Source organism: Pygocentrus nattereri, chromosome 2 (assembly GCF_015220715.1).
Source record: "Pygocentrus nattereri isolate fPygNat1 chromosome 2, fPygNat1.pri, whole genome shotgun sequence".
NCBI lineage: Eukaryota > Metazoa > Chordata > Actinopteri > Characiformes > Serrasalmidae > Pygocentrus > Pygocentrus nattereri.
In genome coordinates this window covers 50,555,899-50,570,505 of record NC_051212.1, presented here as the reverse complement: position 1 = coordinate 50,570,505, position 14,607 = coordinate 50,555,899, and the positions used below count along the sequence as shown (strand labels likewise).

General features: G+C 40.5%; 1 protein-coding gene across 2 annotated transcripts in view; it reads left to right on the top strand.

Moving 5' to 3' along the window:
• Positions 1-14,607, top strand: part of carmil3 (capping protein regulator and myosin 1 linker 3) — a 137,492-nt gene that overhangs the window by 38,681 nt on the left and 84,204 nt on the right. For both annotated transcript variants that reach the window (XM_037534266.1, XM_037534274.1), the window contains 5 exons: positions 2,937-3,007; positions 3,138-3,211; positions 6,333-6,408; positions 11,232-11,320; positions 11,455-11,549. In XM_037534266.1, the coding sequence (XP_037390163.1) occupies positions 2,937-3,007; positions 3,138-3,211; positions 6,333-6,408; positions 11,232-11,320; positions 11,455-11,549 (405 nt within the window). The remainder of the gene's footprint in view (positions 1-2,936; positions 3,008-3,137; positions 3,212-6,332; positions 6,409-11,231; positions 11,321-11,454; positions 11,550-14,607) is intronic.

Below are 14,607 nucleotides of genomic sequence, written 5' to 3'. Positions count from 1 at the left end.
CCTTTACTCCCTGGACGGGTAAAGGGTTTTTAGCTTGGTAATGCCTTTAAAGAGAATTACAGATTTTCTTTACAGTGGTGGTCATAGGAACCAGGGATTGTGATATCTACAACACAAACATACATTTTTATTTGTTATCTAAAACGACCAAGTGAACCTTCTGGTGTCTTCTGAGTTCTTATATGTGATGGTAATGATGGTTAAATAGCAGTAAACTTAAGGACTTTTTGCCTTAAAACTCTCTGCATGTACCTTGAATGGATTTTAAAATACAAACCATCTTATGCCAAAAGTATGGAGCCCCGTTGATGGCATCCTGTATAAATAAAAATAATGCATGGCCACGACTTAGTAAAGTGTAATTAAGTAAAAATAATTAAGTTGTGGCCACGACTTAGTAAAGCGTCGTGCTTACGAAGTCGTGGCCACTGACTAGGATCTTGTTCCCAGGCCTTACTAAGTCGTTGCCACGACTTAATTATCTTGTTCCCACACTTTACTAAGTTGTGGCCGCGACTTAATTATCTCATTTCAACAACTTACTAAGTCGTGGCCACAATTTAGTAAAGTGTGGGAACAAGATAATTAAGTCTTGGCTGTAAGTCCTGGGAACAAGATCCTAGTAAGTGGCCACGGCTTCTTAAGGCATGATCTTGTTCCCACAACTTACAAGTCATGGCCATGACTGTATTATCTTATTTGTTATTATTATCTTATTCCTTCAGGTTAATAAGGCGTGGCCTTGCATGGTTTTTACCTATATGGGATGTCCCCAGCAGGGCTCAGTGTGAAAGCTTTTCAGAAGATTCATAACTGTTGGTTAAGCCTCGAACTGTTGGAAAGCCTAGAAATAACTAGACTAATTGTTGTATGCAGACAGGGCTAGTTTTGCACGGGGAGGTGGGGTAATGAAATTCTCTGTGATTTTAGCCCAATATGAATCTGCCATGTGAGTCTCTGTACTGTGTGTTTCCACAACAGTAAATATTACGCTGCTTTTTAACGACTATAAAACTAACGGTAGAAATAACCTGAGGTTATGTTAATTATATTAATGCTGAATTCTGCATTAGTAAATATTCCATCATATCATGTGGAAAAGAAGCATTCAGGGTGTTTAAGTATAGAGCTGCACAAAGAAGCATATATTTGTATTCGCAGTGGCCCAGTTCAAGCTGATACGTATTGTGCTGTCTAAGAATGCAGTGCAGTGATTGTGGAGTGATGACAGGAATAGGGCACATTGTAAAATTAGTAATGCAACCATCTACAAAAAAAACTATACTGACAAGTGAAATCATCTTAAATCTAGTTGTCAGATTGCTGTAACTACAAAATGGGATTATTTCATTTATTTTGATGTAATTTCATTAAGTGGAATGATTTGACTATGTTGACAGATCATTTTGCTTGTTTTAAGAAGTCATTTGTCAATCTAGTGAGAGAATTTTGTACCAAGTAAAGCAGGAGTTACATAATAAGCATTGGGTTGACTTTTTCCAGGATGCTCTCTCCTGTATAAAGTAATCCCTTTACAGTTTGATAGAAATAATTGGTCACTTGCATTGAATTACCCTAACACAGAAGCTGTCTATGAGTGTGTTTACATGCACGTAATAACCCAATATAATCCCGAAAATACAATTTTGTCAGTAATCCGATCAATGTGTTTACAAGAACTTGAGTAATCAGATAATGGGAAAACTCTGGGTCTACGTGAGCCAGGCAGTAGTCAGATTTCTGCTTTGCAGCCAGCCATTAAACTCAAACGGCGTGTGAACGGCAGCTATTTTTCAAAAACCTCACGCCACTTTACCTGAAAAAATGAACATGCGTCGTCTAGAAGATGAAGAATATTTCAATCCTTCATTTCATCAGGCATGTATAGCATCGCTCCAGAAGTGTTTTCCTGCATCTGGCAGTAACACTGCTTGCTTATTTCTGGTACCGCTGTCTGTTTTCATGCAGACTGAGCGATCTGAAAGAAATCAGAGTAAGAGTTCACGTGCACTGAGAAATCGGATTACGGAGCTAAAATCCGTCTCTCTTTATCGGATTTTAAGTCGGATTTCTAGACCTTACTCAGCTCTGCGAAATCAGAGTGGGCTGTTTACATGATCATTTGAAAAATCTGATAACTGCCGAAATCGGATTATGATTGGATTGGATAGCAGTAGTAACCAAGACCCTCCCAGAGCAGGTACTAATTGGGTGGTGGGTCATTCTCAGCACTGCAGTAACACTGATATGGTGGTGGTGGTGGTGTGTTAGTGTGTGTTGCTGGTAGTTTTTTAAACATCCTCAGTGTCACTGCTGGACTAAGAATATTCCACTGACCAAAAATATCCAGCCAACAGCGTCCTGTGTTCAGCGTCCTGTAACCACGCATAAAGGACTAGAGGATGACCAACACATACTGTGCAGCAGTAGATGAGCTATTATCTCAGACTTTATGTCTACAAGGTGGACCAACAAGGTCGGTATGTTCAATAGAGTGGACACTGCCTGGACGCAGTGTTTGTGACACAATGCCAGTAACAAACTAAGACTTTGTCCAGTGTGAACTGGTCATTAACATCACAGACATCCTGTGCTAAAATTACATTACCCCACTTCCCCATGTAAAACTAATCCTGTCCCAGTAGCAGTTTAGTGCCTGATTTCTACCAAATGCTTATTTCTTTCAAGGACACTGTGCAAAGAGGTGTTCAATCTCAAGCTTTGATGCTGTGGCTCTCATTTTCTCTCCTTGGTCAGCTCCCTTAGCTTCCACACAGTGATGTCACTGTTTCTTTCTCTGCTCTGTGTCTCTCTGACATGCAGCAGAGCCACCAGTATGAAATTAACTCTGACAAAATTCACTAGTCTGCCCACAAAAGCTCTGTGGGAGTTGATTTCACACTGTTGATTTGGCTGTGCTCTCCCGGCCGTTTCAGGAGGCTTCTCAGAGACATACGCGGCCCTGTGCGACTATAACGGCATCAGCTGCAAAGAGGAAGTGCAGTGGGTAAGAGCTGAGTGGCGTACGGAAACTCTGTATTATACAATTCCATCTGTCTATTTTAAAAAAAAAGGCTCAGTCTTGCTTGAAATCTAATCATTCTTTCCCTCTCTTGTTCATTTTCTCGATTCTTAAGGACGTGGACACTATTTACCACTCCCAGGACAACAGGGAGTTTAACCTGTTGGACTTCAGCCACCTTGAAAGCAGGTAAAGTGAGCAATAGCAGTCACTCATATTCTTTTTTATTCTTAAGAACTGCCCATATTTCTTGCTTTATATACCAGATTTATTGTTTTTTTTTACGCAATTCATTGGATTAAAATATACAGCAAATATCCCGTCCTGTACTGGGGCAGTCGTGGGCTGGAGGTTAGGGAACTGGCCCTGTGACTGGAAGGTCGCCGGTTCGATCCCCAGTGCAGACAGTCCATGACTGAGGTGTCCTTGAGCAAGACACCTAACCCCCAACTGCTTCCTGGGTGCTGTGGATAGGGCTGCCCACTGCTCCGGGCAAATGTGCGCACTGCCCCCTAGTGTGTGTGTATTTACTAGTGCGTATGTGGTGTTTCACTTCACAGATGGGTTAAATGTGGAGGTGGGTATAGGTGGGAAGTATAACTTAACTGTGCGCTCCTTGGCCCCTTTATCAGAAACAATTACTTTGTAGGTCCAACTTGTGGCTTTACAGACTGGGGGCAATTTGTTTTAGCCATCCTGTAGCCTTTCATCAGTGGTCAGCTTCCGACCACTCTTGACCAGAAAGTTGTGGGCAATCCAGCAGTCACAATGACTGGTGTAAAAACTCTAGCAACAAGGTGTAGCAACACCACGCACACCACACCACACTACAGTCAGTATCACTGCTTTTGAGAACAAGCAAACACACAGCAAAATGAACTGACCTGAAGCTGACCAATACATTTTTTTTTCTTTCACAGATTCTTTGGTCAAGTGTGTTATCAGGATATTACATTTTAGCACAGTGTTTTCAACTCTGTTAAACTGCTACTTTGGGTCAAGATCTCGTCAGAGAGGAAGCATCTCAAGGCCGCACACTCAAGTCCACATTCACTCACTATGTTTCATTAATTTATGAATAATGGTGTTTATCAGGCAGCTCATAACTATGTGTCATTGGTGTTATGGCTGGGTAATGAACATTTGGTCAAAATAATGACAAATAATTTTTATTACTGACATTTAACTGGTTGCACAAGGTCATCTGATCATCAATGAGTCAGCCAGTTTGCAAAATCCTCAGTTTTAACAAAAATGTTACTGGTCACCGTCACAGTTGCTACACCATAATCATATAACTCTCCTTTTTGCATATAGGATAATAGGTGATGGTAATGGATATATTAAGATTATTTAGTTTTGGGATGAAAAAGATTTTTAAAAAAATGTATCCACCTGAATGCCCACTCCAAATGGAGAATGACCCAGGTGGTCCGTGAGTTGAAGTACAACATTGAAGTTTCTAAAAATGTCAGTCCAGAGTGGAGGTCATTTGTCCAGCGGCCTCCTTCTTGGCAGTTTTTTATGTGATAACACAGCTGACCTTACCCGATGGCTGTGGCTGTAATGAGTATAGTGTGGGGGAAAACATAAATACGTATATCTTGGCTCTGGGAAACTGAAAGCTATTAATCCTATGTTAACATGTGTGAACGATATATGTGACAATATGAGCTCTTATTAGGACAACTAAGGGCTGACTTCCTGTCTGGTGGCAGTGTCACTCTCAGCAGTGTTCTCTTGCATCCGACCAATCGGTGTCAAGTTTTCCCTGCTGTCTCTGTCTCTAGAACCCAAGGGGGGTTTGCTGATGCCAGGCAGAGTCTACACCAACACTTCCTGCAGAGTCATTTTCATGCAGCTTCAGACCTGCAGAAATAGCCCCCATTCTTGACACTTTACCCACAGAAATTGCATGTCAGAGCGAGAAAAAGGAAGTCCTGTCTATTCTTAGTCTTTGACTTGTAGGATGTAGAGTGATTTGGTATTAGCTGTAGCTGCAGTTCGACCGCATCAACCAGATATCTAGAAGACAGTTGTTAGTTTTGACAGCCTTTTGCAGTCAGATATCATGAGGGCTGTTAAATGTAAATGGTGGCTTTGCACACCACTTGTGTCTCAGAGCCTTTCCTGTAATCCCTGGCATGTCAGATTCTATTCATTCCATTCTTTACAACAACAACTGAAAAGCTTTTCATGCAGCTCCTCATGTTGCTTCCAGAGCTGAGGTGATTTTTACCTGCTACGTGCTTCAGCGCCCGGCAGCCATGGTCTCTGTTTCTTCTGTTCAATTTCAAAATAATAGCACTTACAGTTGACCGAGGCAGATCTAGCAGGGCTGAAATTTCACAGACTCGCTTGTGGCAAAGGTGACAGGCTGTGGCAGTGCCACATTTAAAGTCCCTGACCTGTTCAGTTTGATACATTCTAACTACCAATTCTTGTCTGTGATGATTGCATGGCTTTGTGCTTGATTCATCTGTGAACTGAAGTCATTAATTAGGCAGGATGTCTACATACTTTTGGACATACAATATATTTCTGAAAGAATCATCTTCAGTCTATTATAAATACTTTATATATTGCCCAGCTCTAGTTGAGAGTGGGCCGAAAATATCCAGCTGAGAAATTCCCCTAATGAAGAGCTAAAGAATGGCTGCTGTCTCTAGCTGTATACCAGCAAGGTGGACCTTCAAGGTAGGGGTTTCCAATACAGTGGCCAGTGTTGGACCGTCCTGTATTGTTAAGCTTAAGGAGATTTGTCTATGGTGCAGTGATTGCATTAGAATGAGGATGGAGTGCTTGGCTTCACTACAGAGAATCCTCATCATGGTGAAATGATGAAGTCCCAAATGAGAAAACAGCCACAAGCTTTGCTCTAATAGAGGACATGCCCCCCCCCACCATCTCTCTTTCCCCATCTCTCTCTCTCTCTCTCTCTCTCTCTCTCTCTTCCTTTCTCTCTCGAGGCAGTTTTGCTAGAGTGTGCTCTGTTTTTTTTATAGGGTGAAATGGTTTTAGGCCCGTGGCCAGGATTAAAAGCCATATCATAGACAACACTGAGCTGAGGAGTGCACTAGCCCAGCGTCAGTTTCCCCATCGATCTTGTCTTCCTCTCTTAGCTTCCCTCTCAGCATGAGCAGTTCCTGCTGAATGTGTCATTTTTGTCTCCATCCAATTGTACTATTTTTGTGAGGCTTCAGTTGGGAAGCGGAAAGCTGCTCAGTTTAAGTTTTATCTAGGACTCATTTCGAAACCTGCTAATTTTTTTCCCCCCATGTCCTATTTTTTGTTCCTCCTTGTTTTGCAGGGACCTTGCTGTGATCGTGGCATCCATGGCATACAACACATGGTTCAACAAGCTCTACTGCAAGGACTTGCGCTTAGTAAATATTGGCTCTATTGTCTTCTGGTGCAGTGTGGTTTTGATTTGACCCACTTCTCTGTTATCTGCTGTCGTTATTGATTAGTGTGCGCTGGTCTCATAACACTTCATAACAGCTCTACGTATTTTTCTGTAATGCATTGTTGTCCCACTTTTAATGCCCTTGAGTTTTGTCCTTTTAGCCACTCTATAATGTGTATATATATATATATATATATATATATATATATAACCCCAAATTGGGATGCTGTGCAGAATGTAAAAAAAATAGAATGTAATGAAATGCAAATTTTGAAAAATATATGCCCATTTTGAAATTGATGCCAACAACACGTTTCAAAAAAGTTGGGACGGGAGCAGGGTTACCCCAGTGTTTCATCACCTCTTCTTTTAACAACACTCTGTAAGCATTTGGGAACTGAGGAGACCGACTGCAGTTTTAAAAGTGAAATGTTTTCCCATTCCTGTTTGATATAGGATTCCAGCTGCTCTACAGTTTGGGGGCTCATTTGTTGTATTTTCCATCTAATAATGCACCAAATGTTTTCAGTGGTGATGGATCTGGACTGCAAGCAGATCAGTTTTAGCACCCAGACTCTTGACATGGAGCAATGCTGTTGTAATACCTGCAGAATGTGTTTTTACATTGTCTTGCTGAAATAAACAAGGCCTTCCCTGAAAAAGACGTCATCTGGATGGCATATGTTGCCAAAACATGTATATATTGTTCAGCATTAATGGTGCCTTCACAGATATGCATGTCACCTGTGCCATGTGTACTAATGCACCCCTATACCATCATGAATACTGGCTTTTGAACTGTGCGCTGATAACAAGCTGAGTGATCTTTAGCCCGGAGGACACCGTGTCCATGATTTCCAAAGAGAATTTCAAATTTTGGTTTGTGACTTGCTGACCACAGGACACTTCCGCTTCAACATCCCCTCAGTCCATGAGGACTGAGCTTAAATGAGCTCAGGTGCAGAGAAGGTGGCAGTGTTTCTGGATCCTCTTTATGTATGGTTTCTTCTTTGAATTTTAGAGATTTAACTTGCATTAATGGATGAAGCGACAAAATGTTTCCAGAGACAGTGTTTTTCAGAAGTGTTGCTGAGCCCCTGCAGTGATTTCCTCTACAGAATCATGTCTGTTTTTAATGCAGTGGCACCTGAGGGCCCAAAGATCATGGCCAGCAAATACTGGCTTTTGGCCTTGTCCCTTACATACAGAGATTTCTCTGATTTTTTTAATCTTTTAATGTTATTACTGTAGGTGATGAAAAGAAAAGGGTCTTTGTTATTTTATGTTGAGAAACATTATTATTTCATTCTTGCACTATTTGCATTTATGGCATTTGGCAGACACTCTTATCCAGAGCCACTTACAATTGGATCATTTTACACCGGAAGGTGAAGTTAGTGTTAGGAGTCTTGCCCAAGGAATCTTATTGATATAGTATAGGTGGTTACCCAGGCAGGGATTGAACCCCACTCTACAGTGTAGAAGGCAGGGGTGTTACACACTACACTAAACTACAACCACTGTTTGCTCATTTAATCAGAGTGGTGAACCCCTCCTAATCTTTACTTCTGAAAGACTCAGCCTCTCTGGGCTGCTCTTTTTATACCCACTCATGTTACTGACCTGTTGCCAATTAACCGCCAGGTGTTTTTTAGCATTACACAACTTTACCAGCCTTTTGTCGCTGTGTCCCAACCGTTCTTGGCATTAAATTCAAAATGGGCATATGTTTTTCAAAAATCATTTCTCAGTTTCAACACTTGTTATGTTTTCTTTGTACTATTTTCAGTGAAATATAGGATTTCAATGATATCATTTGCATTTTGTTTTTATTTACATTTTGCACAGCATCCCACATTTTTTGGAAATGGGGTGGCATATATACTCACCGGCCACTTTATTAGGTACAGTTGCTTGTTAACACAAATAGCTAATCAGCCAAACGGCCGCAACTCAATGCATTTAGGCATGTAGAGGTGGTCAAGACAACTTGCTGAAGTGCAGACCGAGCATCAGAATGGGGAAGAAAGGGGATTTAAGGGACTTTGAACGTGGCGTGGTTGTTGGTGCCAGACGGGCTGGTCTGAGTATTTCAGAAACTGCTGATCTACTGGGATTTTCACGCAGAACCATCTCTAGGGTTTACAGAGAACGGTCCGAAAAAGAGGAAATATCCAGTGAGCGGTCAGTTGTGTGGACGAAAATGCCTTGTTGATGTGAGAGGTCAGAGGAGAATGAGCAGACTGATTCCAGATGATAGAAAGGCAACAGGAACTCAAATAACCAACCAGAATCTCTGAGGAACGTTTCCAACACCTTGTTGAAAGTCTGCCACGAAGAATTAAGGCAGCTCTGAAGGCAAAAGGGGGTCCAGCAAGGTGTACCTAATAAAGTGGCCAGTGACTGTGGAGTGTGTGTGTGTGTGTGTGTGTGTGTATATATATATATATATATATATATATATATATATATGTATAGGTTATACACATAGGTTGCTATAGGAATATGAGATGATGACCAAAAGCATGCTCCTATTTAATGCATTTTCAAGGTCAGTAAACAATATGTACCTTACTTTTAATGTTATTCTGTTATATGCAATTGGGACACAGCATCTTTTTTGGGTTCAGCTTTAGGCTCATCTTTTTCTCTTCTTGCCATTCTCTCTAAATTTCTGCAGCGTTAGTATTCTCTCCCAGTCCCACTGATTATGTCGGCTGCCTCTGTTCCATTGTACAATCTTGGAATCGTATTGAAAGGGAGGGCTTATGTGTGCAAATGTGTGTGCTCATTGTGCGTATGGGTGTATGTACCGCATGCCCCCTTAATGATGGGAAAACTTAACTCCTTAAACCTCTAAAACCTTTAAGGACTCATGTGGGCTATATAACTACAAACCTTAAGTGATTGGAATGGAAAGGAAAACAGAAAGCAGTGATTTGTAAATCCAGTGTAACCTGTATTTAACCCTTTACATGGCCAGGGCCCAAAGTTTTATTACTCACTTCTAGAAGAGTAGCTCAACCAGTTTGCATTGAGGTCCATGTAGTTACTGAATAATGAATAAGCCTGGGAGTTTAAGGGGTTAATTGAAAGTTGAACCAAAAGAAGATATCTAATGTTTTATTGTCTCAGCCTTATTGTCTTTTGCAAATATATGCTTATTCTGAAAGTGATACCTGCAACACATTCCAAAAAAGGGCCAGGGGCTATTTATGACTGGAAATGCTGGGGGTGTTCAAAAAAATACCTTTAAAGGGTGATGTAATTATGCTTAGCTATAAAAGAACCAGAAAAGCATTTCACACAGTATTCAACAAGCAGTTGCACAGATTTTAGGTATTTTACCCTGTACCACACGTAATAACATCAAAAGATTCAGGGAAATCAGAAAGATATATGCTTAAATGGCAAGGCTGAAAAGACCACTACTGAATGCCCATGGCTTTCAAATCATTAGACAGCACTGGTTTAAAAACTGGCATCTTTCTTTGTTGGATGTCACTGAATAAGCATCATTTGTTGCTGCATCCACATATGAAAAACAAATGTTAAGACTGTACAATACACAGTGGAAGCTGTATTTCAAAAACATTCCAGAAATGCTGCCAACTTCTCTGGGCTCGAGCTAATCTGAAATGGACTGATGCACAGTGGAAACATGTATTGTGGTCTAACTTTCACACAGATTATGTGAATAATGGTTGTTGTGTCCTCAGGGACCATCCAAGGTAACCAATGTGAAGTTCAAAAGCCAGGGCCATGCTAATTTCAACATGAAAACAAAAAGCCGCATTATGCATAAGTTCCAACTGCGTAATAACAAAAGTGGCCTCCCTACTGTCCACATGTGTTTCATTGAAAATTTGTAGCACATTATGAAGGACAAAATATGACAACGAAGGCTCCACCTGTTTGTGCAGCTGATTAAAAAAAAAAAAATTAAATTTAAAAAATTAAAAAAATCTTTTAGAACTGGGTTAATTGGTATCTTCAGTCTACATGATTAAAAGGAAATAGGTGTAACGCAGTGTAAACGTGCTCCTGTCCCAGATTGTTTGGAATGTGATGCAGACAAATTGAGAGTGAGTATATATTTACAAAAACATCGTAAACAATAAAATCATGAGGTCAAATATTGTGTTTTAGTACTGTTTTCATCTTCATTACAAGTCAAACAGGATTTACTCATCACTGCTTTTGTCTTTACTTCTCTCTTGGTGGTTCTTCAAGGGTTCTCTAGTGAGAACTAAGGTTCTACAGAGAATCATGAACACTCAAAGAGCTATTTACATGCTTAAAAGGTTTCTTTGAATGGTGAAATGGTTCTTCAGATCGATTGTGTTGTATATGGTTTTATATAGACCTTTTTTTTAAAGGGTTCTATGTAGCACCCAAAATGTTCTTCTGTTGTTAAATGTCAAGCTTGTAAATATAGATTCATCTTTTTCAAAAAGATTCTATATAGAACCGTGTATAACACATTCGCTATCAATCTGAAGAACCATTTCACCATGTAAGGAATGCTTTAAGCAGGCAAGGGGTCCTTTGAGTGTTTATAGTTCTACACAGAGCCGCTGTCATTACTAAAGAACCCTTGAAGGACCTTCCTTTTTAAGACAGTAGCATATTGGGGTTTATAGACATTAATGTCTATTTGAATACTTGATTAACTGAATAGTAATCAAGGAGTTAAAAAAAAAGATATTGTAATTTTTGTTACTGAGGTCAAGGATACAGAAATACAGTGTGTGTGTGTGTGTGTGTGTGTGTGTGTGTGTGTGTGTGTGTGTGTGTGTGTAGGGATCAGAGGTCGTGGAGCAGGTCCTCCACACAATCAGTAAGTCCTGCAGCCTGGAAGAACTCACACTGGAGAATGCAGGCCTAAAAGCGTAAGCTTCTTACTTTCATTCTCTTGCTCACTCTCTCTCTCTCTCTCTCTCCTGCTTGTTCTCCTCTTCCTCTTCCTCTGCCTCTGCACACTTTCATCTCTTATCTGACAATGACGTCTCATTTTTTTTGGCAGAGATTTCCCTCAGAAGATGGCAACGGCCCTGGCGGAGAACCCAGCATCCGTGCTGCACTCCCTCAACTTGGCCCACAATACGCTGGACAATCAAGGTAACACTGCATGTGGCTCCATCTGAATATAATCCCCCTCCGCTCTTATCTCTTGGCACTATGTTGCACTGTAGCATAAGCAAATTTATACTTAAATATAAGAATTTTCCTTTTCATATGACCCCAATTCCAATGAAGTTGGGACGTTGTGTAAAACATAAATAAAAGCAGAATACGATGATTTGCAAATCCTTTTCAACCTATATTCAATTGATCACACTACAAAGACAAGATATTTAACGTCCAAACTGATAAACTTTATTGTTTTTTGCAAATATTCACTCATTTGGAATTTGATGCCTGCAACACGTTCCAAAGAAGTTGGGACAGGGGCGTGTTTACCACTGTGTTACATCACCTTTCCTTTTAACAGCACTCAATAAGCGTTTGGGAACTGAGGACACTAATTGTTGAAGCTTTGTAGGTGGAATTCTTTCCCATTCTTGCTTGATGTACACCTTCAGTTGCTCAACAGTCCGGGGTCTCCGTTGTCGTATTTTGCGCTTTTGATGGGAGACCGGTCTGGACTGCAGGCAGGTCAGTCTAGTGCCCGAACTCTTTTACTATGAAGCCATGCTGTTGTAACACGTGCAGAATGTGGCTTGGCATTGTCTTGCTGAAATAAGCAGGACGTCCCTGAAAAAGACGTTGCTTGGATGGCAGCAGATGTTGCTCCAAAACCTGCATGTACCTTTCAGCATTAATGGTGCCTTGACAGATGTGGGAGTTACCCACGCCATGGGCACTAACACACCCCCACACCATCAGAGATGCTGGCAGACCACAGGACACTTTTCCACTTTGCGTCAGTCCATCTCAGATGAGCTTGGGCCCAGAGAAGCCGGCGGCGTTTCTGGGTGTTGTTGATCTATGTGGGAATATCCGTTACAGAATGATGTTGGTTTTTAATGCAGCGGCGCCTGAGGGATCGAAGGTCACGGGCATTCAGTGTTGGTTTTCTGCCTTGCTGCTTACTTGCAGAGATTTCTCCAGATTCTCTGAATCTTTTGATGATATTATGGACTGTAGATGATGAAATCCCTAAATTCCTTGCAGTTGCACGTTGAGAAATGTTGTTTTTAAACTGTTCGACTATTTGCTCATGCAGTTGTTCACAAAATGGTGAACCTCGCCCGTCCTTGCTTGTGAATGAATCTTTCAGGGATGCTCCCTTTATACCCAATCATGACACTCAGTTGTTTCCAATTAACCTGCTCACCTGTGGAATGTTCCAAACAGGTGTTTTTGAGCATTCCTCAAGTTTCCCAGTCTTTTCTTGCCCCTGTCCCAAATTCTTTGGAATGTGTTGCAGGCATCAAATTCAAAATGAGTGAATATTTCCAAAAAACAATAAAGTTTATCCATTTGAAGATTAAATATCTTGTCTTTGTAGTGTATTCAATTGAATACAGGTTGAAAAGGATTTGCAAATCATCGTATTCTGTTTTTATTTATATTTTACACAACGTCCCAACTTCATTGCAATTGGGGTTGTACAAAGACTTTTTGTTGCGCAATGTTTTCATTAGCCAGTCATTTTTATTCAATTTTAATTGTATTTGAGGCTGCAAAATGAGAAAAATGTGGATGAGAATATAAGCTGGTGTCTGTCTCTATTAGGGCCCATCTGATACACTACATGGCAAAAGTATGTGGACGTTTTACCGTAACATCTATATGAACTTGATGAAATCTCATTCCAAAACTATGGACATGAATATGCAGTTCCCACAATAAAGTGTCTGTGGGAGTTTGTGTCCAGCCAGTCAAAAGAGTGTTTATAAGGTCAGGCACTGATGCTGAATGAGATGGCCTGGCTCTCAAGTGATGTTCCGATTCATCCCAAAGGTGTTCAGTGGGGTTGAGGTCAGGGCTGTGTGCAGGCCACTAGAGTCCCTCCATACAAAACTCATCAAAACATGTCTGGAGCTCGCTTTGTGTGCAGGGACACAGTCATGCTGGCCTTCCCCAAAGTTGGAAGTTTCCTTTTTGATACCAAATATTTTCTTTAACTGGTTCCACAAAGTTGGAAGAATATAATTGTCTAAAATGTCTTTTGATGCTGGAGCATTATTACCCTTCACTGGAGCTAAGGGACATAAACCCTGAAAGACAGCCCCAGCCCATTATCCCACCTCCACCAAAATTTACTGTTGAACCATCATGTACTGATGTTGCTTCCAGAGGCAGTTTGGAACTCTGTAGTAGAGGATAGGTGATTTATACATGCTACTCTTTTAGCACTCTTTAGCACTCTGCAGTTCTGATTTGTGTGTTTGCATGGCCTACCACTTTGTGAATGAGCTGTTGTTGCTTCCATTTCACAACAATAGTACTTAAAATAGACTGGGGCAGCTCTAGCAGGGCAAAGGTTTTACAAACTAACGTATAGCATCTTATGATGGTGCCATGTTTAAAGTTACTGAACTCTTCAGTATGACCCATTCTACTAACAATGTTTATCTATGGATCATGGCTTTGTGCTTGATTTTATACAGTAGCTATGGGTGCAGCTGAAACACTTCAACTCAAAAATTACAAGGGATGTCTGCATACTTCTGACCATATAGTGTATATTTGTCATCTGATATAAGTTGCTATTCATAATCCTTGTTGTATCTGTATTAGTGAACATGCAGATGACGCAATTCCTCTCTGAAGCCATAGTGGTGTCACCAGGATTCAAATATGAGACACACTCTGTTTAACTATTCAAACTTGTTTATTTCATTAATTTCATATAATGTGTAAAAAGTATCTGCACTTAACTTTTAGCCTGAGAATAGCATGTTATAGTATGACAAATGTTTTTTATAAAGAGAATTAATGAAAAATTATAGGTAATATAGGTTTCTTCTGTTTTTGGAGTTGGTGATAGGTGATAATAGAGAAATGGCATTGATATCTGTCATTACTTGTTAACTCAAACTATTAGAGTACAATACTATAGTCTAAAATATGAAATATAAAATTATCCAGGCCCTAGTCTCCATAGAAATCAGAGGAAGATGAACTGAAAAACATTTCAGTCCCCGGTAAACTAAAGATAGCATTCTAC